Below are 26,892 nucleotides of genomic sequence, written 5' to 3'. Positions count from 1 at the left end.
GTGAACGTGTCTGCCTCTTGCCGCGGTTGGCTGGGTGCTTTCCCCACCCGGATGTGATTCCTCGCACCGTCTCCTGTGAGAGGAAGGTGACCGTCTCCATGGCGGTTGAGCCGCTATGATCCCTTGCAGAGTGTCCGGGCTGCTGCGCGGCCTCCGGGCCCAGGCCAAGGCCCAGGCCCAGGCTTGGTTGTTGGCCGGCAGAGGCCGCAGGAAATGTTCGTCCGCCCAGCAGCAGCAACAACAGCAGGAGGAGGAGGAGGAGGAGGGAAAGTCCGAGGCTCCGGATCTGTACGATGTGGTGATCTCGGGCGGCGGGATGGTGGGCACGGCCATGGCCTGTGCTCTCGGTAAGGCTGGGGCCTGTCTGGGTGCAGGCGGGGGGCGAGGCGAGGTGGGCCCCTCACTACACGGGGCCAGGCGATGGCTGGCTTGTGAGAGGACTGGGCCGCCAACACTACACTACACAAAACAAACTATACAAGACTATACTACACCAAACTAAACAAAACTACACTACACACCACCACGCTACACAAAACCACACTATAAGGTTATACAAGATTATACTACATAAAACTACACACTACATAAATTGAACTATACAAGATTATACAAGACTATACTACACCAAACTTTACAAAACTATACTACACAAAACGACACTAGACAAGGTTATACAAGACTATAAACACCAAACTACACTACACAAAACATTGGACAAGATTATACAAGACTACTACATAAAACTACATTATATTACACAAAACTACACTATTACAAGACTACAATACACCACACTACACAAAACAACACTATCCAAGATTATACAAGGCTATACTACACAAAATGACACTATACAAGATTATACAAGACTATACTACACAAAACCACACTACACAAAACGACACTATCCAAGATTATACAAGACTACATTACACAAAACTACACTACATTACACAAAACAACACAAAACATGACTGTACTACACCAAACTACACAAAAATGGACTGATTGTAATCATGTGTTGTCTTTCTGCTGACTGGTTAGCACGCAACAACGAGCTTTTCACTGTACCTCGGTACACGTGACAATAAACTAAAAACTACACTACACCACACAACATAAACCTCCGTTCTAAACTTCTTTGGACTTTAAAGTTTTTTTTGCACCAGCATTGTGGTAATCAATGTATTGATATTTAGTTTACTATATTATCCGTCTGCTTTAATCTGTTGTTTTCACACCTTACCGTTCTATATCTCTAGTCTACCTCTCAGTCTGAAGAAGGGTCTCTCCGGAGATGCTGCCTGTCTCGCTGAGTTACTCCAGCATTTTGTGTCTATCTTCGGTGTAAATCAGCATCTGTTCCTTCCTACACATTAAGAATATCGTTGTTCAATTGACAGTACTTATGACAATTAAACACTCTTGACTTCTGTGGAAGAGCAGGTGCCAAGGGGCAGTGTACTGAAAAGTAAATGCTCAGCCATGATCTTCCTGATTTGCATAGCAGGTACAGGCAACGTATATTCGCTACTACAAATAGAGTCTTACAGCATGGAAACAGGCCCTTCGGCCCAACTTGTCCACACCGACCAATGTGTCCCATGTAATCCCACCTGCCTGCATTTGGTCCATCTCCCTCCACGTCCTATCCATGTACCTGTCCAACTGTTTCTTAAACGTTGCAAGGCACCTGCCTCAACACCCTCTGGCAGTTCATTCCATACACCCATCACCCTTTGCATTAAAAAAAGTTACCCCTCAGATTTCTATCGAATCTTTCCCACCTCACCTTAAACCAATGTCCTCTGGTTCTCGGTTCGTCTACTCTGGGCAAGTATTTGGATTGTAATGTCTTGAAAAGTTTCTTTGTAGCCTGCTGGTTGTCTGACCGGTTGTTAGTGGGCTTAATATTTTCTCCCCTTTTTTTCTAAATAGGAAGGTAATATATGTAAATACTCCTCTGTATCAGGATAATTGGAAGTTTATGACCTCCCATTCCCCTAAGTCCCTCAAGCTGTCTACCTCCAATGCCTTACTCACCCAAGCTGGCTTCCTCCCATGCTGGCATCTCCGAACCATACACACATGGATAATATAGGGAGCAGATTATGATAATTGGAAGATAGGGTCTCTGCACTTTCCACCCCTATTGTCCTCTGAACAAGATGAGTTTCTAGAAGAATGCCATCATTTTTCAGTGTCTCTCATTTTATTTGTTCTGTTCCCTAACCACTAGTTATACTGGTTTCCCCTTTCAATGTTCCATTGATAGCATTCTCCTCTGCAATGAAGTTAAATAGAGTGTACAAACTCTGTGTCCACCCAAAAAAATTCCATCCTTGTTTGCACCATTCTTCCTTTGATTACAAGCCAAGAAAGTCCCTTTCATAACTTTGGATACCCAAAAACCTTGCAATGAATCACTTCTGGAGGTGTTTTCACTGGCTGCTTGGTATTAGATGGGTGTCATCATTATAAACCATCCATATTATAAAGTCAAATTTTGATTTATTTTGGGAGCTGTTGAGGAATATAAAACATTTGCTATATGTTGAAGAAAAATGCATTTTTGACTGGATCGTTACTCAGTGATGGAATATGGCCAAATGACGTGAAATTTATGCCTTTATCCTTCCCTCAGCCTATGATCAAAATCTCTCTGGGAAAAGGATCCTTCTACTGGAGGCCGGAAATAAAAAATCAGATGGCAAGCTGCCAGACCTGCACAGTAACCGAGTGAGCGCCCTTACTCCAGGATCTGCCGCTTTCTTAGACTGTAAGTTCCAATTACTCCATTTTACCTTCATTCTAAAAACACAACTGCCGAGACTGGAAATCTGAAACGGGAACAAAGTACTGGAAATGCTCAGCAGATCAGATGGCATCTGTGGAGAGGTGATTAATCGTTTAAGGGGAACGATCTGATAAAATATTACTCGCCTAACTATGTATCAATGCACAAAATGATGGAGTAACTCAGCGGGTCAGGCAGCATATCTGGAGAACATGGACAGGCGACGTTTTGTGTCGGGACCCTTCTTCAGACTTGCATCTGTATTGATGCAGGTTTTTAGTATTTCTGGCATTTTAGCACTTATTTTTCCAGGGAGTTTTTGAGCCGAGCATTTGAGTTGAATCATATTGTTGAGGTACAAGTTTTGATTAAATTGTAAATCATGGGAATCCCGTGTTAGTGTGCAGAGGTTGTACCTCTTACTTTTCTGACACTCTAGACCCAAGTACACTAACATCCTGCTTGGTCACTGAAAGGAAGCATGCAGGTACAGCAGGCAGTGAAGAAAGCCAATGGAATGTTGACCTTCATAACAAGAGGAGTTGAGTATAGGAGCAAAGAGGTCCTTCTACAGTTATACTGGGCCCTGGTGAGACCGCACCTGGAGTACTGTGTGCAGTTTTGGTCTCCAAATTTGAGGAAGGATATTCTTGCTATTGAGGGCGTGCAGCGTAGGTTCACCAGGTTAGTTCCCGGAAAGGGGGGACTGTCGTATGTTGAAAGGCTGGAGCAATTAGGCTTGTATACACTGGAATTTAGAAGGATGAGGGGGGATCTTATTGAAACATATAAGATAATTAGGGGATTGGACTCATTAGAGGCAGGAAACATGTTCCCAATGTTGGGGGAGTCCAGAACAAGGGGCCACAGTTTAAGAATAAGGGGTAGGCCATTTAGAACGGAGATGAGGAAGAACTTTTTCAGTCAGAGAGTGGTGAAGGTGTGGAATTCTCTGCCTCAGAAGGCAGTGGAGGCCAGTTCGTTGGATGCTTTCAAGAGAGAGCTGGATAGAGCTCTTAAGGATAGCGGAGTGAGGGGGTATGGGGAGAAGGCAGGAACGGGGTACTGATTGAGAATGATCAGCCATGATCGCATTGAATGGCGGTGTTGGCTCGATGGGCTGAATGGCCTACTCCTGCACCTATTGTCTATTGTCTATTGGTGCTATCCTCCAGAGCTCCTGATCAGGCAGTCTGAACAATTCGCAAGCACCTTAAAGGCCTCTGCTCAGGCTGTGCGTTGCCTGTATGAGACTGAAGGACTGAAAGACTGTATGAAAGAAGACACAAAATGTTGCCTATTCATCTTCTCTGGAGATGCGGCCTGACCCGCTGAGCTACTCCTCTTTGTGTCTTCTTTTGTAAACCAGCATCTGCAGTTCCTTGTATCAACGTGTGTGCTGCCAAGCTAGGAAATCAGGTGCATGTACCTCTACCCACGGCGCAGAAGGCTACTGAGTTTGTTACTGTGCAGAGATCTCGGGGCGAGGAACAGCCATGCAGCCAAACATAGAGGAGGAGGCAGCAGTTTCTATGACATCCAGCAGAAAGTATCGGAAGTGGCCGTAGAGCTTGTAGCTGGGCTGTTGACAGCTGAAGCAGGGTCAGCCCCCAGCAATGGCCCACACTCGCTGAGCTGTTCAGGGTGCAACCCTGAATTTTCACATCTCTGTACCACGCAACCTCACTGTCTACCCGAGCCTGCTCAACACAGCCAGCCTGAGCACACCGTCTCACTTCATGACTCCACACTGAGCCCAGGGCAATACAGTGCCGTGGGAGCTTGCCAGGAGTTTGTGCCAAGGCTTGTCATTCTGAGGAGGTTACAGAGGTGAGACCTCTATAGGATTTGAAAACCAGGATAATGTCTAAAGAAGGGCCGCGACCTGAAACGTTGCCTATCCATGTCCTCCAGAGATGCGCCTAACCTACTGAGTTACTCCAACACTTTGTATCCTATTGAGGATTTTTTTAAAGTTGTTTTTACCAAGTATTAATTGAGGTTAATAAGTGCCTGTGTGTGTTTTGGCTCATTCATTAAATCTGACCAGTGTTTTACTTCATAACAATAAAATGGTCTGGCTTTGCTCACGCACTGTGCACAGCTGTAGTTATTACTAAATTAACCCCTTCCATTGTTTCAGCTTTGCTTTTCAACCACTTTCACTTCTCTAGGTTTTGGAGCTTGGGATGATATTTGCAACATGAGATGCAAGCCGTTCAAGAGGATGCAGGTAGATAGCATCATTGTTATGTTACCGAACTGGTGATTCAGACGCGTTCAAATCTCCATCATGATTACAAGACCACTGGATTGTCATAAAAATCCAACTTGGCCGCTCAGCGGGACAGGCTGCATCTGTGGAGAGAAGGATGGGTAACGTTTTGGGTGGAGACCCTTCTTCGTCACCCACGCCTTCTCTCCGCAGATGCAGCGTGTCCCACTGAGTTACTTCAGCATTTTGTGTCTATCTTTGGTGTAAACTACCATTTTCAGTTCCTTCCTACACATCTTGGTCGCTGTTCTTCAGCCTCTCTTTCTTGCTGGGTCTGACCTGGATGAGATAACTGCATAACACAACTGGAGGGGGAGTCTGAAATTCCGAGCAAGTTGTTCCGTTGAAGTTGACTTAAGGATGGGTGATAAGTGCGGTTTTTTTTAAACCAAAAACCCATGAATGAATTATAAAGCAAATTACAAATTAAATTCATTCTTGGCTTCATGGGATGTTTTTGGATTTGTTCTGCCATTTTATTTATATGCTTTTAAAAAAAAAATCAAAAGGTTAAATTCCACCTCGAGTGTTGATTCTTACCTAATTTGGCCATTGGGAGTCTGAGCTGTACACCCAATGGTTCAGTTGCTTCTCTCGGGTGGGAGTATCCTGCTTCAAATTATTCAAGGATGTCCTTTGTATCTCTAAATTAGCAGTATTCGGGGAATCCCTGCAAAATATCCAGAAGTATATTTCCAGGATTTTCTAGTGGGAGAAATGCTGCTAAAACTGGATTCCTAAGCTTGAACCTCATTTATCTGGTGAACCAGTTTCTTCTCTTCCCCCCCCCCCCTCCAATCCCTTTAAGGTATAATCCAAATTGGCTCCAAATGGTCATCGTCTAGATTTGGATAAGGAAAATTCAAGTATTTTCCTTATTCAAATCTAGACGGTGACCATTTGAGTCATTGCTGGTTATGATACTTAGTCAGCTTATGCCTCTGTTAGGAAATGTGTAGTGAGAAAAGAGGCCCCGGAGGTGTGCATTGTGGCTGCTGGGTGCACTTATTTGACTTCAAACATCTGAGTGCATTAGAACTCACGGAAGACTTCCCGAGTCTAATTTCCAATCTGAATTATTGTGCAATAATGCTCATCTCTTGGATTCATAAGTTGATTGAGCTTTCCGCCTTCAACCACCCTTACCTGACAGACTTGTTCAAAAAGGTACGGTCAAAGGTACGGTAATCAAAAGGTTAAATTCCAGCACGAGTGTTGATTCATACCTAATTTGGCCATTGGGAGTCTGTACACCCAATGATTCAGTTGCTTCTCCCAGGGGTGGGGGGAGGTTAATTTTAGTCTGTACTTCAGTCTTTAGAGATGCAGTGTGGAAACAGGCCCACTGAGTCCGCGCCGACCACCGATCACCCCGTACACTAACACTACCCTACACACACCAGGGATAATTTGCAATTTTACCGTAAGCCGATTACATAGAAAAACATAGAAACATAGAAAATAGGTGCAGGAGTAGGCCATTCGGCCCTTCGAGCCTGCACCGCCATTCAATATGATCATGGCTGATCATCCAGCTCAGTAGCCTGTACCTGCCTTCTCTCCATACCCCCTGATCCCTTTAGCAAAAAGGGCCACATCTAACTCCCTCTTAAATATTAACTTACAAACCTGTACGTCTTTGGAGTATTGGAAGACACCGGAGCACCTGGCGAAAACCCACGGAGAACGTACAAACTCCATTCAGACAGCACCCATAGTCAGGATCGAACCAGGATCCCTGGCGCTGTAAAGCAGCAACTCTACCGCTGCGTCGCCGTGCTGCCCTTATAGTTCCTTGTGTCTCTATATTATTTCCCTACTTCCCAGCTCCCCTCACCCTATGGGGACATCTGCTGCATTATGTTTGGCCTTTGTTCTCTTCTACTTGATCCTGCTTATTATTGGCAAGAGCCCCCACTGTGCCCTTTAAGGGTCGAGTTGGGTTCTGCGATTAATATCTTATGCAGTTTGCTGGCGAGGCAAGTTTAAATAATGCAGCAAGGTCAGCTAATGGAGGTAAAGGAAGGAGATTGCTGATGCGTTTTTCTTTGTGTAGTTAATTTTACAGTTTGGTGACTAAATAAACCAAGCGTTTGCATGTCAGCTTTTGCTCAGCTTGTCGGACTTTCACCTTTTCGGTCAGAAAACCGGAGGTTCAAGTCCTGCCCCAGAGACTTCAGCACAAGCCTCGGGTATCTGTGCTGCCCTTCTGAGACCAGGAGACTTTAGACTTTTGAGACACAGCGTGGAAACAGGCCCTTTGGCCCACCGAGTCCGTGCTGACCCGTGATCACCCCGTACACTAGTACTATCCTACACATTAAGGACCTGGGTTCGATCCTGCCTACGGGTGCTGTCTGTACGGATTTTGTACGTTCTCCCCGTGACCTGTGTGGGTTTTCTCCAGGTGCTCAGGTTTCCTCCCACACTCCAATGATGTACAGGTTTGTAGGTTACTTGGTGTGGTAAAATTGTAAATTGTCCCTAGTGTGTGTAAGACAGTGCTATGTATTATATTTAAAAATTAAGCTATGATGAGCGTTTGTCGGCACTGGGCCTATACGCACTGGTGTTTAGAATAATGAGGGGGGACCTCATTGAAACATACAGAATAGTGAAAGGCTTGGATAGAGTGGATGTGGAGAGGATGTTTCCACCAGTGGGAGAGTCTAGGATTAGAGGTCATAGCCTCAAAATTAAAAGACGTTCTTTTAGGAAGATGAGGAGAAATTTCTTTAGTCACAGGGTAGTGAATCTGTGGAATTCAGAAGGCTGTGAAGGCCAAGTCAGTGGATATTTTTAAGGCAGGGATAGATAGATTCTTGATGAGTACAGTTGTCAGACGTTATGGGGAGAAGGCAGGAGAATGGGGTTAGGAGGGAGAGATAGATCAGCCATGATTGAATGGCGGAGTAAGCTTGATCGGCCGAATGGCCTACCTCTACTCCTCTCACTTATAACCTTATGAAATTTGTGTGTTCTTTGCTCAGGTTTGGGACGAGTGCTCGGATGCAATGATCACCTTCGATAAAGCTGACCTGTTGGAGGACATGGGCTTCATCGTTGAGAACGACGTGGTGTTCATGGCTTTATCAAAGCAGCTGGCAGCTGCCGCTGGTGGGTGCTAACCTTCAAAGCGGGGCGTTCACAGCGGGGACATGGGGGTAGTTTCAGTGGCAGTGAGTGCGTACTCTGCACTTCCATAGACTTTACACCACCTTTTGAATGATCCTGACAAATGCATCTCTATGTTTTGAAAAAGGAAGGAACTGTAGATGCTGGTTTTCACAGAAGATAGAAAGTTAGACCGTAGATCTGTCTAGACCGTAATGGTGTATCCTTATTGTTTTGATGTGTTTATGCTTTATTCTTAATTGTTAACTGTATGTTTGTGTTGTCATTTGTGAGTGGAGCACATTCCTTGTATATGCATACTTGGCCAATAAGCTTATTCATTCATTCATTCATAGGCACAAGATGGTGCAGTAACTCAGCAGGACAGGCAGCATTTTTGGAGAGAAGGAATAGGTTGGGTCCGAAGAAGGGTCTCGTACCGGAAATGTCACCCATTCCTTATCTCCAGAGATGCTGCCTGACCTGCTGAGTTACTCCAGCATTTTGTGTCTACTACGTTTTATATGCTCTTCTGCACCTCCCCTTTAGACGAGACATTAAACTAAGGCCCATCTTCCCTCTTGGGGACATCAGAGGTACTGCAAATGTTCTTTTGAAGAAAAGCAGAGGTGTTGCTGGTGTGACCAAGTATTGATCTCTGCATCATTATTAGCAGGGTATTATCATATTACAGTTCATGCTGTGTGCAGATTTGCTGCTGATATAAAAGTATTTGGAGTGATATGGCGTGGAAAACAGCCCTTCAGCCCAACTTGCCCGCACCGACCTAAATGCCCCATCTACACTAGTCCCACCTGCCTGCTTTTGGCCCATATCCCTCTAAACCTGTCCCATCCACCTACCTGTCTAAATGTTTTTTTAACATTGTGATAGTACCTGCCTCAACTACCTCCAATGGCTCTTTCCATATACCTACCACCCTTTGTGTCTAAACAAAAACAAAGTTGCCCCTCGGGTTTCTATCAAATCTGAAACCTTTTCCCCCCCCCCTCACCTTGAACCCAGGTCCTCTGGTTCTTGATTCCCCTACTCTGGATAAAAGACTGTGCAGTTACCCTATCTCTCCCTCTCATGATCTTAAGCAGCTCTATAAGATCACACCTCATGCACTGCGAGGAGTAAATTAGTGAGTGCCAGCTGGGAGTTTGGTTGTGAGAACGATGGTCAGGTCTAGAGGCAATGTGTAGTAAGGAACTACAGATGCTGGTTTACACCGAAGATAGACACAAAATGCTAAAGCATTTCTCATTCAAGAGAGAGCTAAATAGAGCTCTTTTTATTCACAAAATGCTGGAGTAACTCAGCGGGTCAGGCAGCATCTCGGGAGAGAAGGAATGGGTGACGTTTCGGGTCGAGACCCTTCTTCAGACTGATGTCAGGGGGGCGGGACAAAGGAAGGATATAGGTGGAGACAGGAAGATAGAGGGAGATCTGGGAAGGAGGAGGGGAAGGGAGGGACAGAGGAACTATCTAAAGTTGGAGAAGTCGATGTTCATACCATTGGGCTGCAAACTGCCCAGGCGAAATATGAGGTGCTGTTCCTCCAATTTCCGGTGGGCCTCACTATGGCACTAGAGGAGGCCCATGACAGAAAGGTCAGACTGGGAATGGGAGGGGGAGTTGAAGTGCTCAGCCACCGGGAGATCAGTTTGGTTAATGCAGACCGAGCGCTGGTGTTCAGCGAAATGATCGCCGAGCCTGCGCTTGGTTTTGCCGATGTAAATAAGTTGACATCTAGAGCAGCGGATGCAGTAGATGAGGTTGGAGGAGGTGCAGGTGAACCTTTGTCTCACCTGGAAAGACTGTTTGCTCTTAAGGATAGCGGAGTCAGGGGGTTTGGGGAGAAGGCAGGAACGGGGTACTGATTGAGAATGATCAGCCATGATCACATTGAATGGTGGTGCTGGCTCGAAGGGCCGAATGGCCTACTCCTGCACCTATTGTCTATTGTAACTCAGCAGGACAGGCAGCATCTCTGGATACAAGGAATGGGTGACGTTTCGGGTCAAGACCCTTCTAGTATATAGTGTGAAGAAGGGTCTCGACTGAAATGTCACCCATTCCTTCTCTCCAGAGATTACGCCAGCATTTTGCATTTACCTTAGGTCTAGAGGTAATGTTTATTTAGTTTAGAGATACAGCGCTGAAACAGGCCCTTTGGCCCAGCGAGTCCGCGCCGACCACACATTAACACTACCCTACGGACACTAGGGACAATTTTACATTTGATACCAAGCCAATTAACCAACAAACCTGCACGTCTTTGGAGTGTGGGAGCTAACCGAAGATCTCGGTGAAAACCCACGCATGTCAGAGAGTGGTGAAGGTGTGGAATTCTCTGCCTCAGAAGGCAGTGGAGGCCAGTTCGTTGGATGCTTTCAAGAGAGAGCTGGATAGAGCTCTTAAGGATAGCGGAGTGAGGGGGTATGGGGAGAAGGCAGGAACGGGGTACTGATTGAGAGTGATCAGCCATGATCGCATTGAATGGCGGTGCTGGCTCGAAGGGCTGAATGGCCTACTCCTGCACCTATTGTCTATTGTCAGACAGCACCCGTAGCATCTCTGGAGAGAAGGAATAGGTGATAATTCGCAGTCGAGACCCAGATCCAGGTTGGAAGTTGGGGATGCACTGGATGTTTCCAAGAGAGAGTTAGATTTAGCTCTTAGGGCTAAGGGAATCAAGGGATATGGGGAAAAAGATGGAAGTGGGTACTGATTATGGATGATCAGCCATGATCACATTGAATGGCGGTGCTGGCTCGAAGGGCCGAATGGCCTACTCCTGCACCTATCTTCTATGTTGTCAGGATCGAACAAGGGTCTCTGGTGCCGCCCTGTTTGTGTGGATAGGTGTCTCGAGCAGATGAGCTGAGGCTGAATGAAACCAAATAATATTACAAAGGTCCAAATAAGGCCGCCTTGTCGGTGGTGGCAAGGATGTGGGTTTGCAAACTCAACCTGGTAACTTTATTCTGTGTGTCGCATTCTTTTGGGGCAACATCACATCTCCTCGGGGTTGGAAGTCGTGGAGGTACTGGCGGGAATGTCATTGGTGGGGGACTGATGTAGATCTGAAGGATCTCCGGGGGGGGGGGGGGGCTGTGAAAATGTGGTGTAATAATCGTGGATAGGACAGATAAAGTGAAGGAGTAACTCGGCAGGTCAGGCAACATCTCCAGAGAACGTGGATGTTCTCCAGAGGTGCTATCCATGTTCTGCAGAGATGCTGCCTGACCCGCTGAGTTACTCCAGCACGTTGTGTCCCTTTCTGTAAACCAGCATCCTTTTGTTTTTCCCCAGACAGGGTTCACGTGTTGTACAGGAGCAGAGTGGTGAAGTACACCTGGCCTGACCCCTACCAAGTGCCCGACACCAAACCATGGGTGCAGGTTGAATTGGCGGATGGGAGTAAAGTGGAGACCAAGTTACTGGTGAGCAGCAAGCAACCCATGAAACTGTCTGCAATAGGGAGTGTTTCTTTATTCTCCTTTTCTTCGCTGAAGGTGACCGATCCTGGGGGTGTACATTTCAGTGGGAGTACCAGCCCCTCTTGCTCTATTCTCTACCCCTACTCTATTCATGTGGGCAGCCCCCAGGATGTTGGGTTGGATATCACAGTGGTCCTTAATCTGGCTTTGGCTTGGTCCTATTCATTCGTACTTTCATGACTTGAAACTTGGCAATTAGTTTAATTAAACTGTACCTTGGTACACGTGACAATCAACTGAACTAATCTAGTTCCCCCTATCGGCTTTGATGGGTACAATGTTCCAGCACTGCTTGGCAGAGAATCAGCTCTGAACACGGATAGTTCATGTTCATAAGTGATAAGAGCAGAATCGGGCCATTCAGCCCATCACGTCTACTCCGCCATTCAATCATGGCTGATCTATCTCTCCCTCCTAACCCCATTTTCCTGCCTTCTCCCCATAACCCCTGACACCCGTACTAATCAAGAATCTATCTATCTCTGCCTTAAAAATACCCATTGACTTGGCCTCCACAGAAACGAAACCCATTCCTTCTCTCCTGAGATGCTGCCTGACCTGCTGAGGTACTCCAGCATTTTGTGAATAATGGCCTCCACAGCCTGCTATGGCAATGAATTCCACAGATTCACCACCCTCTGACTATATAGCTTTCAGTAAAACACGGTGCTGGAGTGACTCAGTGGGTCAGGCAACATCTCTGGTGGAACGGGAATAGGTGACTTTTCGTGTTACTTCAACACTTTTGCTTCCCTTGAGATTCCAGTATCTGTAGTTCCTTGCGGCCTCACTGATAGTTTTCAACCTGGGTGTTTCATGCTCTGTATTGTCAGGTCCCTCGCCAATGGTGCATGTGTCCCCACACCGCATGGTGTTTACTCCCATTTCATGGAGGCTCATGTCCCGTCCTCCTCTCAGCAACTCCAGCCTGGCCTCGAGGTGTGAAAGTTGCCCAATGGTCTGCACTCCAGTGCTGGTGTGCCAAAATCAACATGGCTAACGTACTGATCCATTGACTGATAGAAGAATTTCTTTAGCCGGTGGGGGGGCGGGGGGTGAATCTGTGAAGTTCATTGCCACAGACGGCACTGGAGGCCAAGTCATTGATAGATCCTTGATTAGTAAGGGTGTCAAAGGTTTGCGGGGAGAAGGCAGGGGAATGGGGTTGAGAGGGAAAGATAGATCAGCCATGATCGAATGGCGGAGTAGGCTCGATGGTCCGCTGTCCTAATTCTGCTCCTGTGTCTAATGGATTCATCATTCATGTGTTCAGAAAGTGGGATCACTCTTGTCCCTTCCAAAGGTTCCAGGGCTGAGGGAGAACCTAGCTGACTCCGCATAACCAGTAAGGGTCAGGATGGGTGACAGTTCACTGTCTGGTGTTAAGTGATCTTTCTGTTCAATTTGGCTTCACTACATTAAACAGGTTGCATCTCTCCTCCAAGTAGATTGGAGCAGATGGCCCCAACTCCATGGTGCGGCAGTCCGCCGGCATTCAGTCCGTGCAGTGGAAGTACGATCAGTCCGCTGTTGTCGCCACCCTCCATCTTGCTGAGGTAAGCAGACATCCTCTGCCCTCGCTCTGTGTTGTGAATGATTTGGGCAGCGGACGCTCCCGGCCTGTAATGAAGTGTGAGGTTGCCGCGGCGATCGGTTCCCCTCGTGGGCTTTGACGTTGATGTAAATGGGCGAAGATAGACACAAAATGCTGGAGCAACACAGCGTCTCTGGAGAAAAGGAATTGACGTAATAAAAGGAGGGAAATTAGCTGGTTCTGCGGTCGAGGAAGAAACGGAGGGCTTTCGGGCCTTCCCGGTGGGGGATTAGGATGTAGAGTGACCGAACGTCCACAGTGAAGATGAGGGAGTGGGGGCTCGGAAAGTGGAGGTCATTAAAGAGACAAAGGGTATCTTGGACATAGGTCGGGAGGGACTGGACCAGGGGGGATAGGACGGAGTCGAGGTACGTGGAAGTGATTTCAGTGGGACAGGAGCAGGCAGAAACAATGGGTCTGCCTGGGTAATTAGTTGTGTGTAAGAAAATAACTGCAGATGCTGGTACAAATCGATTTATTCACAAAATGCTGGAGTAACTCAGCAGGTCAGGCAGCATCTCGGGAGAGAAGGAATGGGTGACGTTTCGGGTCGAGACCCTTCTTCAGACCCTTCTTCTGAAGAAGGGTCTCGACCCGAAACGTCACCCATTCCTTCTCTCCCGAGATGCTGCCTGACCTGCTGAGTTACTCCAGCATTTTGTGAATAAATAGTTAGTTGTGTGTGTGGAGTTCGGGTACAAGGTAAAACCGGGCCGTGTGGTGCTGGGGAACGATAAGGTTGGAGGCTGTGGAAGGCAGACAGCCGGAAGTGATAAATATCAGAAATGGTCTGAGATTATGGCCTGGTGCTCGTCTGTGGGACCATGGTCCAGGAATAAGTACGAGGAGCGTCCTGGTCGATTTGGATGAGGAGGGCGGGAGCTGATGATACAATGATGAAAATCAACAGCCATTGTGACAGAATACCTTTGTTCCTCTCTGTTCCTCTTTTAAATCGTTAGCCAACGGACAACAACGTGGCCTGGCAGCGGTTCCTGGTGACCGGACCAATCGCAATGCTCCCGGTAGGTTTAAAGTTTTAAGATTTTCCACGTTGAGACGCTTATTGTGCACAGAAAAGTTTGTTACTAAGTCATGGACACTTGATCTTCTTGCTAATGAAATTCTTTCGTTACTCGTTATGCGTAGAATTTGCAGCACATGAATATGTTCATAAGAGATAGGGAAGAATCAGGCCATTCGGCCCAGCCGCCTTTAAATCATGGCTGATCTATCTTTCCCTCTCAACCTCATTCTCCTGCTTTCTCCCTATAAGCCCCGACACCCGTACAAATCAATAATCTATCCCTGTCATCCATTGACAAAAATATCCATTGACTTGCTCTCCACAGCCTTCTTTGGTAATGGATTCCACAGATTCACCTCCCTCTGACTAAAGAAATTCCTCCTCATCTTCCTAAAGGAACGTCCTTTAATTCTGAGGCTATGAACTCTGGTCATAGAATCATAGAGTGATACAGTGTGGAAACAGGCCCTTCGGCCCAACTTACCCACACCGGCCAACATGTCCCAGCTACACTAGTCCCACCTGTCTGTGCTTGGTCCATATCCCTCCAAACCTGTCCTATCCATGCACCTGTCTAACAGTTTCCTAAACATTGGGATAGTCCCAGCCTCAACTACCTCATCTGGCAGCTTGTTCCATACACCCACAACACTTTGTGTGGAAAAAGTTACCCCTCAGATTCCGATTAAATCTTTCCCCTTTCACCTTGAAACTATGTCCTCTAGTCCTTGATTCCCCTACTCTGAGCAAGAGACTCTGTGCATCTACCCGATCTATTCCTCTCATGACCTGGACTCTCCCACTAGTGGAAACATCCACTCCACATCCGTTGGGCCAGACTATGGCAACTGCCACAGGAGCTGCCTGATCACCATGAATCATTTACTCAGTGCCTGTGCTGAGGCTGGTGCATTTTAATAACCTGGCCTGAGGCGTTCCTGCGATGTACTATCAAAGTAATAGTTGAGCCTCTCTCTCTCTCTCTCTCTGTGTCTCTTCTAGCTCTCCGATAATCTCAGCTCCTTGGTGTGGTCCACCTCCCACCAGCACGCGTCTGACCTGCTCAGTGTGGACGAGGAGACGTTTGTGGATGCCATCAATTCCGCTTTTGTAAGTGGATGCAGAGGTTGCTTGCTGCAGAGCAGAGTAGGGATTGACGTTGGTCTGTACAGAGCTCGCTGCTTTCAGCTATTTGGTATTAGCAGTACAGGGCGACACAGCGGTAGAGTTGATGCCTTGCAGCTCCAGAGATCTGAGCTCGATCCTGACTACGGGTGCTGTCTGTATAGAGTTTTGTACGTTCTTGTTGTGACTGCGTGGGTTTTCTCCGGGTGCTCTGGTTTTCTCCCATGCTCTACAGACGTACATGTTTGTAGGTTAATTGGCTTTGGTAAAATTGTAAATCGTCCCCAGCGTGTAGGATGGTGTTAGTGAGCAGGGATCGCTGGTCGGCACATTGTCTGCATGGAAACAATGCAGTTTCCATGCTGTATCTCTAAAGTCTAAAGGTTAGGGGGGGTGGGGGGGGGGGGAAGAAAAAACAGTGATACTGCTTTTGAGTATAGGCTTCCAGGTTTGAGCATGTCTGGAATCAGGCTGCAGCTTAACACCGTCCATATGGGCAGAAGTTTGTAAGTTATAGGAGCAGAATTAGGCCATTCAGCCCATCAAGTCTACTCTGCCATTCAGTCACGGCTGATCTATCTTTCCCTCTCAACCCCATTCTCCTGCCTTCTCCCCGTAACCCCTGACACCCGCACTAATCAAGAAGAATCTTGCGCTGAGATGCTTCTTGTCTCACTCCCAGATTACTTTCTAAAATCCTTTCTAAATTACCTGCATAAACATTCACAATGAAAAACACGCTAACTCTGTTGCTCTGGCCATTAGGTGGCATTGTGGAGAAGAATTTTGAAACATGCCTCAATTTATTAGCTGTGAACTACAGATGCTGGTTATACACTGAACATAGATACAAACTGTTGGGGTAACTCATCGGGACAGGCAGCATCTCTGGAGAGAAGGAATGGGTGACTTTTTGGGTCGAGACCTTTCTTCAAAGTCTAAAGAAGGGTCTAGACCCGAAATGTCACCAGCATTTTGGGACTATCTTCAATGTACTATCTGTTCTGCTCATCAAATAATTAGTGAAATACCAGGGGATGTTTGTCAATGATGATTTAAAAGTGCAGGTACTTGATGCTTATTGCATGGAGCTTCCTCTGCAGAATGAAGGGGGGGGGGGGTAATAAATTGGACGCAACACAGCAGGGATTGCCACCTTGGGGAGGGAGTTAGAGTGAAAATTGACGGAAAAGGATCTGTAGCCTCTGCTGCTGTAAATTTTAGTTTATTTTTGTGTAATTCTGTGAAGGTGAACACTGCAAATCCATCTCCTATTGTTTTCCAGCACAGTTTTTTTTTGTTTTCAGTTGGCAGGGATTGAAACGTCTCTGTCCAAATGCTTTCATTTTGCAAAGCTCTTCTCTTTTGAAGGTTGGTGAGCTGCAACATGGCTCTGCAGGGTCAGTAGCCCTCCAGTTCCCATGTTGGGCCCTTTGATAATGCACGTGCCTGCTGATTATCACTGCCTGTTTAGTTTAGTTTAGAGATACAGCGCAGAAACAGGCCCTTTGGCCCACCGAGTCCGTGCCGACCAGCATATTAACACACATAATGCTGGAGTAACTCAGCAGGTCAGGCAACATCTCAGGAGAGAAGGAATGGGTGACGTTTCGGGTCGAGACCCTTCTTCAGACTGATGTCAGGGGGGCGGGACAAAGGAAGGATATAGGTGGAGACAGGAAGATTGAGAGAGATCTGGGAAGGGGGAGGGGAAGAGAGGGACAGAGGGACTATCTAAAGTTGGAGGACAATGTTCATACCACTGGGCTGCAAGCTGCCCAGGCGAAATATGAGGTGCTGTTCCTCCATTTTCCGGTGGGCCTCACTATGGCACTGGAGGAGGCCCATGACAGAAAGGTCAGACTGGGAATGGGAGGGGGAGTTGAAGTGCTCAGCCACCGGGAGATCAGATTGGTTAATGCGGACTGAGCGCAGGTGTTGAGCGAAGCAATCGCCGAGCCTGCGTTTGGTTTTGCCGATGTAAATAAGTTAACACCATCCTACACACATACTAGGGCAAATTTTTTAGATTTACCAAGCCAATATACCTACAAACTTGTACGTCTTTGGAGTGTGACTGGGGGAAACCAAAGATCTCGGAGAAAACCCACGCGGTCACGGGGAGTACGTACAAACTCCGTTCAGACAAGCACCCGTAGTCGGGATCGAACCCGTGTCTGCGGTGCTGCAAGTGCTGTAAGGCAGCAACTCTACCGCTGCTCCACTGTGCCACCCGTGCCACTGTTGCTCTTAAATACACAACTGAAGTTCGCTCATCCCTTGGACAGTCTTAGATGTGCACATTCTTCCCTCACTGATCCTGTAATGCTATTTTGAGTTTTAAAACTTTTTGTGGTGTGGAGTGTTAGATTTTTAGATTTAGATTTAGAGATACAGCGCAGAAACAGGCCCTTCGGCCCACCGGGTCCGCGCCGCCCAGCGATCCCCGCACACTAACACTATCCTACACTAGGGACAATTTTTACATTTGCCCAGCCAATTAACCTACCTGTACGTCTTTGGAGTGTGGGAGGAAACCGAAGATCTCGGAGAAACCCACGCAGGTCACGGGGAGAACGTACAAACTCTGTACAGACAGCACCCGTAGTCAGGATCGAACGTGAGTCTCCGGCGCTGCATTCACTGTAAGGCAGCAACTCTACCACTGCGATTGCGAATCCTTCCGTGGGAATTTGAGCAATTTTGTTGGGCAGAAAAATATTCTTCTTCAAGGTGCGTGTAAATAAACAATTGGCATAGAGTCCAGTCAGACTGGGTAGTTTAAGTCGAGTGAGACAAGCCATCAATTTAGGAGAGTGTGGCCTGTTTAATTACTTGGTATCTGTACTGTCAGAGGTGGTATCTTTGGGATGAGATTCCGTCTGCATTCTCTGGTCTATATGTAAAAGCTGCTGTGGAGAATTCTCTCTGGGTGCCAGGCTAACATCCTATCCCTCAATAATGTAAAATAGATAATCTGATTGGTTTCACATTCTGTTTGTGGGATCTTGTTGTGTGTCAGAAACCCACTGAGTTTCCCACATTACAGTAGTGATACCTTCCAGAAAACTTCATTCGTTTTAAACTACTCTGGATCATCCTAAGGCATGGAATCCATCTTTTTATTGCATCCAAACGCACATTGAACTGATTGAATGGGTTTCCATTGCCCTATCCTTGGTCTTTTACGTGTACACTCTGTGAAGTAGAGCAACTCAATGATTTTTAACATGTGTTTACTCCGTTCCACTGCAAAACTTATGGCAATCAGGTATGCAAAAGACACACATATCCTGTTCAGGTTAGAGGGGCTTTGTGTCTGACTGACTGAAAGATGGAGCACCCAGAGAAAACTCTCGGAGGTCACAGGGAGAACCTACAAACTCCACACAGACAGCACCCATAGTCAGGATCGAACCCGGCCCACCAAATCCATGCTGAACATTGATCACCCCTTCATACCCGTTCTATGTTATCCCACTTTCTCATACACACTAGGGGCAATTTGACAAAGGCCAAATAATCTGCAAACCTGTAACTCTTTGGGCTGTGGGAGAAAACCGGAGGAAACCCATGCAGTTACAGAGAGCACGTGCAAACTCCACACATACAGCACCCAAGGTGAGGGTCGAACCGGGTCTCTGGTGCTATGAGGCAGCAGCTCTACCACCATACTTGTGATGCCGTATGGCCTCTGCTCAAATTGTGAGATGCTCTAACTGCTTCAGAGATTGACCATTGTACCAAACAAGTATACATGGCAGGGCCCAGCACTTACAGGTTCAGTTTAGTTTATTGTCACGTGTACTGAGGTACGGTGAAAAGCTTTTGTTGCATGCTATCCAGCCAGCGGAAAGACAATACCTGATTATAATCAGTCCATTAATGGTGTATAGATGGTCAGGGTTTGGGTTTTAGATTTAGATTTTAGATTTAGAGATACAGCGCGAAAACAGGCCCTTCGGCCCACCGAGTCCGCGCCGCCCAGCGATCCCCGCACATTAACACTATCCTACACACACTAGGGACAATTTTTATATTTTACCCAGCCAATTAACCTACATACCTGTACGTCTTTGTAGTGTGGGAGGAAACCGAAGATCTCGGAGAAAACCCACTCAGGTCACGGGGAGAACGTACAAACTCCGTACAGACGGCGCCCGTAGTCAGGATCGAACCTGAGTCTCCGGCGCTGCATTCACTGTAAGGCAGCAACTCTACCGCTGCGCCACCGTGCCGTTGTAACGTGCTGATTATTGTTGGACAATCGGTGGCGCAGCGGTAGAGACCCAGGTTTGATCCTGACTGTGTTTTGTGTTTGTGGAGTTTGTACTTTCTCCCAGTGAGTTTTCTCCGGTTGCTCTGGTTTCCTCCCACACTCCAAAGGTTTGCAGGCTAATTGGCTTGGTATAATTGTGAATTGTACGTGTGGGATTGTCGTTAGCATACGACAATCGCCGGTCGGCGCGGACTCGGTGGGCCGAAGGGCCTGTGTCCACGCTGTATCTCTAAACTAAACTAAATTAAATGAATAAAAGAGCCTGATGTTGAATCATGACTAATGATCTATTTTATCTTGTAACGCTATTGATCTGTTTCAGTGGAGTAATGAGAATCATTCTGAATTTGTCACCGCGGCCAACTCCATGTTCAAGACGGCGTTTTCGTTCCTGATGCCGTCGGGCGTGACGGCACGCCAGCTGCCCCCGAGCGTGGCCCGCATCGACCCACAGAGCAGGGCCATGTTCCCCCTCGGCCTGGGCCACGCCACCAAGTATGTCAGGCCGCGGGTTGCCCTCATTGGGTAAGTTCATGGTAACTTCTTTGCACACGTTTTGTTGACCCATGCCAGGGCGGAAGTCGAGGAAGCCAGGCGACGGCCTGGTCTTGCCAATGCTGCCCCCACCCCCCACCAGGACGGGCACAAAACCCAGCTGAGGATGACACTTGTTCGATTCCTGCAGCAGGGTCTAGTTTAGAGATACAGCGCATAAACAGGCCCTTCAGCCCTTCAAATCCACACTGGCCAGCGATTCTTACCACACTCTAAAGACGTACAGGTTTGTAGGTTAATTGGCTTGCTAAGATTGTAAATTGTCCCTCGTGTGTAGGAACGTGCTAGTGTGCGGGGATCGCTGGTCGGAGTTGATGTTGGCTCCAGTAACCTGTGGGCGGATGGTTTCATAATCACAATACCTCTTCCCTCTCGCTTCAGTGACGCTGCCCACAGAGTCCATCCTTTGGCAGGCCAGGGAGTCAACCTGGGCTTCGGAGATGTGGCCTGCCTCTCGCAGCACCTCAGCGAGGCCGCCTTCAATGGCAAGGACTTAGGTAAGAGTCTCCTTGTGCCGTGTGAGCGTTAATCCGGCTCGGTTTTGTGGAGAGGGGAGGCAGAGGAAACCGGGTTATCTTTCTCGGCATTTCAATTGGTCTGGACCTCGAGCCATGCAGCCATTACACTGCAGTTGTAAATCCACTCCAGGGGGTTATGAACCTTTGTGTGACAGCAACACAGTATGTATGAAGGAACTGCAGATGCTGGTTTACACCGATATGCTGGAGTAACTCAGCGGGTCAGGCAACATCGCTGCAGAAAAGGAATAGGTGACGTTTTGGGTCAAGACCCTTCATCAGACTGGGATTCAGGGCAAAGGGACTGTGGGCTCTACCTTTCCTTGATCATCATTACTTTTTGCAATGATTTCATTCATTTGTTCTATATCACTCTATATCACCATCTACATCTCATTTCCCTTTTCCTTGACTCTCAGTCTGAAGAAGGGTCTCGACCCGAGACGCCACTTATTCCTTCTCTCCAGAGATGCTGCCTGACCCGCTGAGCTACTCCAGCATTTTGTGTCTATCTACCACGTGCATGATATTTTCTCCAGTAAATTCTTGTGAATTGCCTGTCCGCCAGGTTTCAAACTATCGTGATGCGAAGAAAAGCAATTGATCATCTAAAATAGACACAAAAAGCTGGAGTAACTCAACGGGACAGGCAGCATCTCTGGAGAGAAGGAATGGGTGACGTTTTGAGTCAAGACCCTTCTTCAGACTGAAAGTCACGGGAAAGGGGAACGAGAAATATAGACGATGATGTAGAGAGATGTAGAACAAATGATCGAAATATATGCAAAGCAGTAACAATGATAAAGGAAACAATTCATTGTTAGGTGTAGCTAGGTGAGAACGAAAGACTAGGGTGTGGGGGGGGGTGGGTGGAGAGAGAGGGAATGCAGGGGTTACTTGAAGTTAGAGCAATCAATATTCATACCGCTGGGTTTTAAGCTGCCCAAGCAGATGCGAAAAATGAGATGATCACGTATGGAATATTGATAATCTATATTTCACGGTAGGCTTTGATCTACTTTTGATGAGACTTTACCTCCTTGAGAAAGGGCACTTGCCCTTCTAGCCAATGTTATCTCTGTGCAATGAAGCTCGCTTTGCTGCCACCACTCCGTCACAGTCTTCTGCTGTTCCTCCAGGGTCCATCGAACATCTGAATGCATTTGAAACGGAGCGCCAGAGACATAATGTTCCAATCATGGCTGCTATAGACCTGCTGAAGAGGCTGTATTCAACCAAAAGTACACCAGTGGTCTTCCTGAGGAGCCTGGGCCTACAGGCAACAAATGTCCTTGCACCCGTTAAGGTAATTAGCGGCACCATTCTGCTGTTGTTATGAGGATAGGCTTGGGTTTTGGCAGGTACTCCTGCAACATTGAAGAAACAATTAGACAGGTACATGGATAGGACGGGTTTGGAGGGATATGGGCGTACAGGCAGGCAGGTGGGACTAGTGTAGATGGGACATGTTGGCCTGTGTGGGCAAGTTGGGCCGAAGGGCTCGTTTCCACACTGTATGTCTATGACTCTTATCGAGTATTGTGTATCGAGATGCAGTGGAAGGCTTTCTTTTACATGCTACCCAATCAGATCAGATAATACTCCACATAAATACAATCGGGTCAACTCGAGTACAGTCAGTAGAGCAACGGGGAAGGCAGAGAGTTCAGAATGTAGGTCTCAGCATTGTAGCTCATCAGTTCCACACACAAAGTCCAATGTCCGCAGTGAATTGGACAGTGCCCCAGTTTGTGGAAAGACTGTTCACAACGCTGATAACAGAGAGGAATAAACTGTCCGATACAAGATGAGGGTTTGAATACTCCATGTTATTTACAAGGGTTTGGGAAGGAAAAAGGATTACACACTTGTTATTCAGTATTAAGGGATTACGGCCAGTGTGGCGATGAAGCAGTTAGTGCTGCTGCCCCCACAGCCCCAAGGACTGAGAAGTTTCTTAGAAACATAGAAAATAGGTGCAGGAGGAGGCCATTCGGCCCTTGGAGCCAGCACCGCCATTCATTGTGATCATGGATGATCGTCAACATTCAATAACCCGTGCCTGCCTTCTTCCCATATCCCTTGATTCCACTAGCCCCATGAGCTCTATCAGCTCTATTCTTGTGCCGAGAAGGAGAGTTTGATGAAACTGGCTTAAGATTTTTCTTCTGTGAGCAATTTTGGGCCCCATATCTGAGGAAGGATGTGCCGGCTCTGGAGAGGCTCCAGAGGACGTTCACAAGAATGATCCCAGAAACGAGTAGGTTAACCTATGATGAGCGTATGTCGGCACTGTACTCGCTGGAGTTTAGAAAAATGAGGGGGGAACCTCATTGAAACATACAGAATAGTGAAAGGCTTGGATAGAGTGGATGTGGAGCGGATGTTTCCAATAGTGGGAGAGTCTTGGACTAGAGGTCACAGCCTCAGAATTAAAGGATGTTATTTTAGGAAGGAGGAGAAATTTCTTTAGTCACAGGGTGGTGAATCTGTGGAATTCATTACCACAGAAGGCTGTAGAGGCCAAGTCAGTGGATATATTTAAGGCAGAGATAGATAGATTTTTGATTAGTATGGGTGTCAGAGGTTATGGGGAGAAGGCAGGAGAATGGGGTTAGGAGGGAAGAGATAAATCAGCCATGATTGAATGGTGGACGATGGGCCGAATGGCTTAATTCTACTCCTATTCCTTATGACCTTATGACAAGTAAGCATCCACTGTTTTGCAGGAACAGATCATGGCATTCGTCAGTAAATGAGCTGCATTCTGCGACTGTTTCAGACTTCTTGAAGCTGAGAGTGCCGGCTGCGATAAAGCTTCTACGTTCCTGCTGTAGGACTGAATTATCTTTTTGTAATTTATTCATTTTGAATGGAATGCATGGCAAACATTAAACTGGTTTGTATGATCTCCGTTTCCCAGTTTTCATTCCGTGTGGTCTTTCCATTAGATGTTGGTTGCACTCTCACGGTCAGCAGTTATTGCTCATTTTTGAACTTGCTGCCTTGAACTGGGTGGTCAACACAAATTGCTGGGGTAACTCAGCGGGTCAGGCAGCATCTCTGGGGAAAGGGGAATAGGTGACTATTCGGGTGGAGTCTGAAGTCTGAAGAAGGGTCCCGACCCGGAAGGTCACCTGTTCCTTTTCTCCAGAGATACTGCCTGACCTGCTGAGTTGATCCAACATTTTGTGTCTATCTTCAGTATAAATCATCCTCTACAGTTCCTTCCTACACATACGAACTGGCTGGTGTTTGTAGAAAGCTCTTTTCCCACTCACGTTTGTGGATTGGTTCTGAAGAGATTTGGATGGGTTGGATGTGAGGAATTGGGCAAAGCTGGGACCCCAATACTTTGACCTCTAATGTATTTATTTTCCCCCCAAAATGTTTCAAGCTTTTCCAAAATGTTCCCTGCCTTTTTGCCACCAACTGTTAATGGCAACAGTTCATTCTATGGTGATTTTGCAATTATGGGTGTTTATCATGTGCGACCTTTGTTCTGCAGAATTGCATATTTAGCTTATTTATTCCTCTGCACTGGAAAGTGGAATGAAAAAATAACTCTTCCCCCCCCCCCCCCCCCCCCCCCCATGTGGCTTTCAAGGGCGAAATTCAGTGTCTCCGCGAGAAACGTAAAATATCTTCAACTTCTTAGTGCTAAGTTTAGCATATCTTAGTAAGCACTACTGGATTGATATTTTAGTTTAGAGATACAGCGCAGAAACAGGCCCTATGGCCCACCAGGTCCACGCCGACCAGCGATCCCCGCACACTAACACTATCCTACACACACTAGTGTCAATTTTTACATTTACTAGCGAATGCAGCGCCGGAGACTCAGGTTCGATCCTGACTACGGGCGCCGTCTGTACGGAGTTTGTACGTTCTCCCCGTGACCTTCGGTTTCCTCCCACACTCCAAAGACGTGCAGGTATGTAGGTTAATTGGCTGGGCAAATGTAAAAATTGTCCCTAGTGGGTGTAGGATAGTGTTAATGTGCGGGGATCGCTGGGCGGCGCGGATCCGGTGGGCCGAAGGGCCTGTTTCTGCGCTGTATCTCTAAATCTAAAAAAATACCTGTACGTCTGTGGAGTGTGGGAGGAAACCGAAGATATCAGAGAAAACCCACGCAAGTCACGGGGAGAACGTACAAACTCCGTACAGACGGCACCCGTAGTCAGGATGGAACCCGGGTCTCCGGCGCTGCAAACGTTGTAATGCAGCGACTCTACCGCTGCACCGCCTGCCATCTGGTGAAGATTGAGTCTGAAGAAGGGTCTCGACCCGAAACGTCTTCTGTTTGAAGAAGGGTCTCGACCCGAAACGTCTTCAGTCTGAAGAAGGGTCACGACCCGAAACGTCACCCATTCCTTCTCTCCCGAGATGCTGAGTTACTCCAGCATTTTGTGTCTACCTTCGATTTAAACCAGCATTTGCAGTTTTAATTCTTACACATCTGGTGAAGATACACAGCTTCATATGGTTACTGAAAGGGTTCTCTGGCTAAAGGCAGCTGTGTTCTCAAAGTAAAAATGTCAAGGGGTGTATTTAAGTCGTTATGTTCACTGATTTGATTTGCAGCACATTGCTGTAATGTAGCCTTTCTTAATCAGCAGCAAAATACAAAGCGCTGGAGGAACTCAGTGGATCAGGTAGCATTTGTAGAGGGAATGAATAGGTTACGTTTTGTATTGAGACCTCTTAAGACTCTGCCTTCTGAAGAAGGGTCCTAACCCAAAATGTCACCTGTCCATTTCCTCCACGATGCTGCCTGACCCACTGAGTTCCTCTAGCACTTTGTTTTGCTCAAGATTCCATTCCATAAAAGGTGCTTTTCACCTGGTGAAAGGTACTTTTATAAAAGGCTTGAGTATTTTCATTGAGCAGTGTCTTTGTTCTGGGCTGTTAGAGAAACAATGTCACAGCAGGGCCATCTTAGCTTTGAGGTTTTCCCAGGTGCAAAGTGAAACTCAAGTTTTACTGTTAATCTACATAATGTACAGGGAGCCAAATTTGACAGTGTATAGAATGCTGTGCATACGGAATCAAGGGATATGGGGGGAAAAACACAGGAACAGGGTAGTGATTTTGGGTGATCAGCCATGATCATATTGAATGGCGCTGCTGGCTCGAAGGGCCGAATGGCCTCCTCCTGCACCTATTTTCTATGTTTCTATACAAAATGGGTTTGATTAGTTTACAGGTTGCGGGCTTGAATAGCTGTGAAAAGGATGCAAAATCTTCCTCTTTTTCGGCTGTGGGACATGGAGGAAGGATGTCATTAACTTAAAGAATACAAAAGACGATTCACGAGAATGTTACCAGGGCTCGAGGGCTTTAAGGTACAAGGCGAGGCTGGGATTCTTTTCCCCGCAATGCTTGGAGGCTGAAGGGAGACCTTTATAGAGGTTTATAAAATCATAAGGGGTGGAGATAAGGTTAATCGTCAGTCTTTTTCCCCAGTGTAGGGGAGTCTAATGCCAGAGGGTGTAGATTTCAGGTAAGAGGGGAAAGATTTAATGGGGTCTTGAATGGCAAGTTTTCCACACAGAAAATGGTGGACACATGGAAGTCCAGATTCAGGGACGGTTCCTTCCCAGCTGTTACCAGGCAACTGAATCATCCTACCACAACCAGAAAGCAGTCCTGAACTACGATCTACCTCATTGGTGACCCTCGGACTATCTTTGATCGGACGTTTTTGGCTTTACCTTGCACCAAACGTTATTCCCTTACGTACACTGTAAATGGCTCAATTGTAATCACGTATTGTCTTTCTGCTGACAGGATAGCACGCAACAAAAGTTTTTCACTGTAGCTCCGTACACGTGATAATAAACTAAACTAAACTGAGGAGCTGCCGGAGAAAGTGGTGGAGCTGGGTACAATAATGTTCAAAAGACAGTCGATAGGAAAGGTTGAGAAGGATGTGGAGCAAACGGAGGCAATTGAAACTAACTCAAATAAACATCTCAGTTGAAATGGATGAATTGGGCTGAAGGATCTTTGTGTGCTGTATGACTCTTGACTCTTCTTGCACCTTGACAGTAATGGAGACCACAAACAGCCACACACTATTAATTGTTCTTTAAT

The 26,892-nt window shown here is 46.9% G+C and overlaps 1 protein-coding gene across 1 annotated transcript; it reads left to right on the top strand.

Annotated features, from left to right (window-relative positions):
* coq6 (coenzyme Q6 monooxygenase) lies at positions 1-23,692 on the top strand. Its single transcript, XM_078407228.1, has 12 exons — positions 1-347; positions 2,648-2,782; positions 4,975-5,033; positions 8,066-8,192; positions 11,511-11,641; positions 13,147-13,254; positions 14,255-14,317; positions 15,322-15,429; positions 20,046-20,248; positions 20,660-20,775; positions 21,936-22,102; positions 23,526-23,692. Exons 1-12 carry the CDS (start codon positions 116-118, stop codon positions 23,553-23,555), a joined length of 1,479 nt encoding a protein of 492 aa, XP_078263354.1. The 5' UTR covers positions 1-115; the 3' UTR covers positions 23,556-23,692.
* Positions 23,693-26,892: the final 3,200 nt, after the last annotated feature.

The sequence above is a fragment of the Rhinoraja longicauda genome, chromosome 10 (genome assembly GCF_053455715.1).
Source record: "Rhinoraja longicauda isolate Sanriku21f chromosome 10, sRhiLon1.1, whole genome shotgun sequence".
NCBI lineage: Eukaryota > Metazoa > Chordata > Chondrichthyes > Rajiformes > Arhynchobatidae > Rhinoraja > Rhinoraja longicauda.
This window is presented reverse-complemented; position numbering and strand designations above follow the sequence as displayed.

Excerpts from the sequence above, each read along its gene's own strand:
- coq6 (XM_078407228.1), top strand. The coding sequence starts at position 116 with ATGATCCCTTGCAGAGTGTCCGGGCTGCTGCGCGGCCTCCGGGCCCAG. Across the intron at positions 11,642-13,146 it reads AAGTGGAGACCAAGTTACTG|ATTGGAGCAGATGGCCCCAA; the intron begins GTGAGCAGCAAG and ends TCCTCCAAGTAG. Across the intron at positions 22,103-23,525 it reads ATGTCCTTGCACCCGTTAAG|GAACAGATCATGGCATTCGT; the intron begins GTAATTAGCGGC and ends ACTGTTTTGCAG.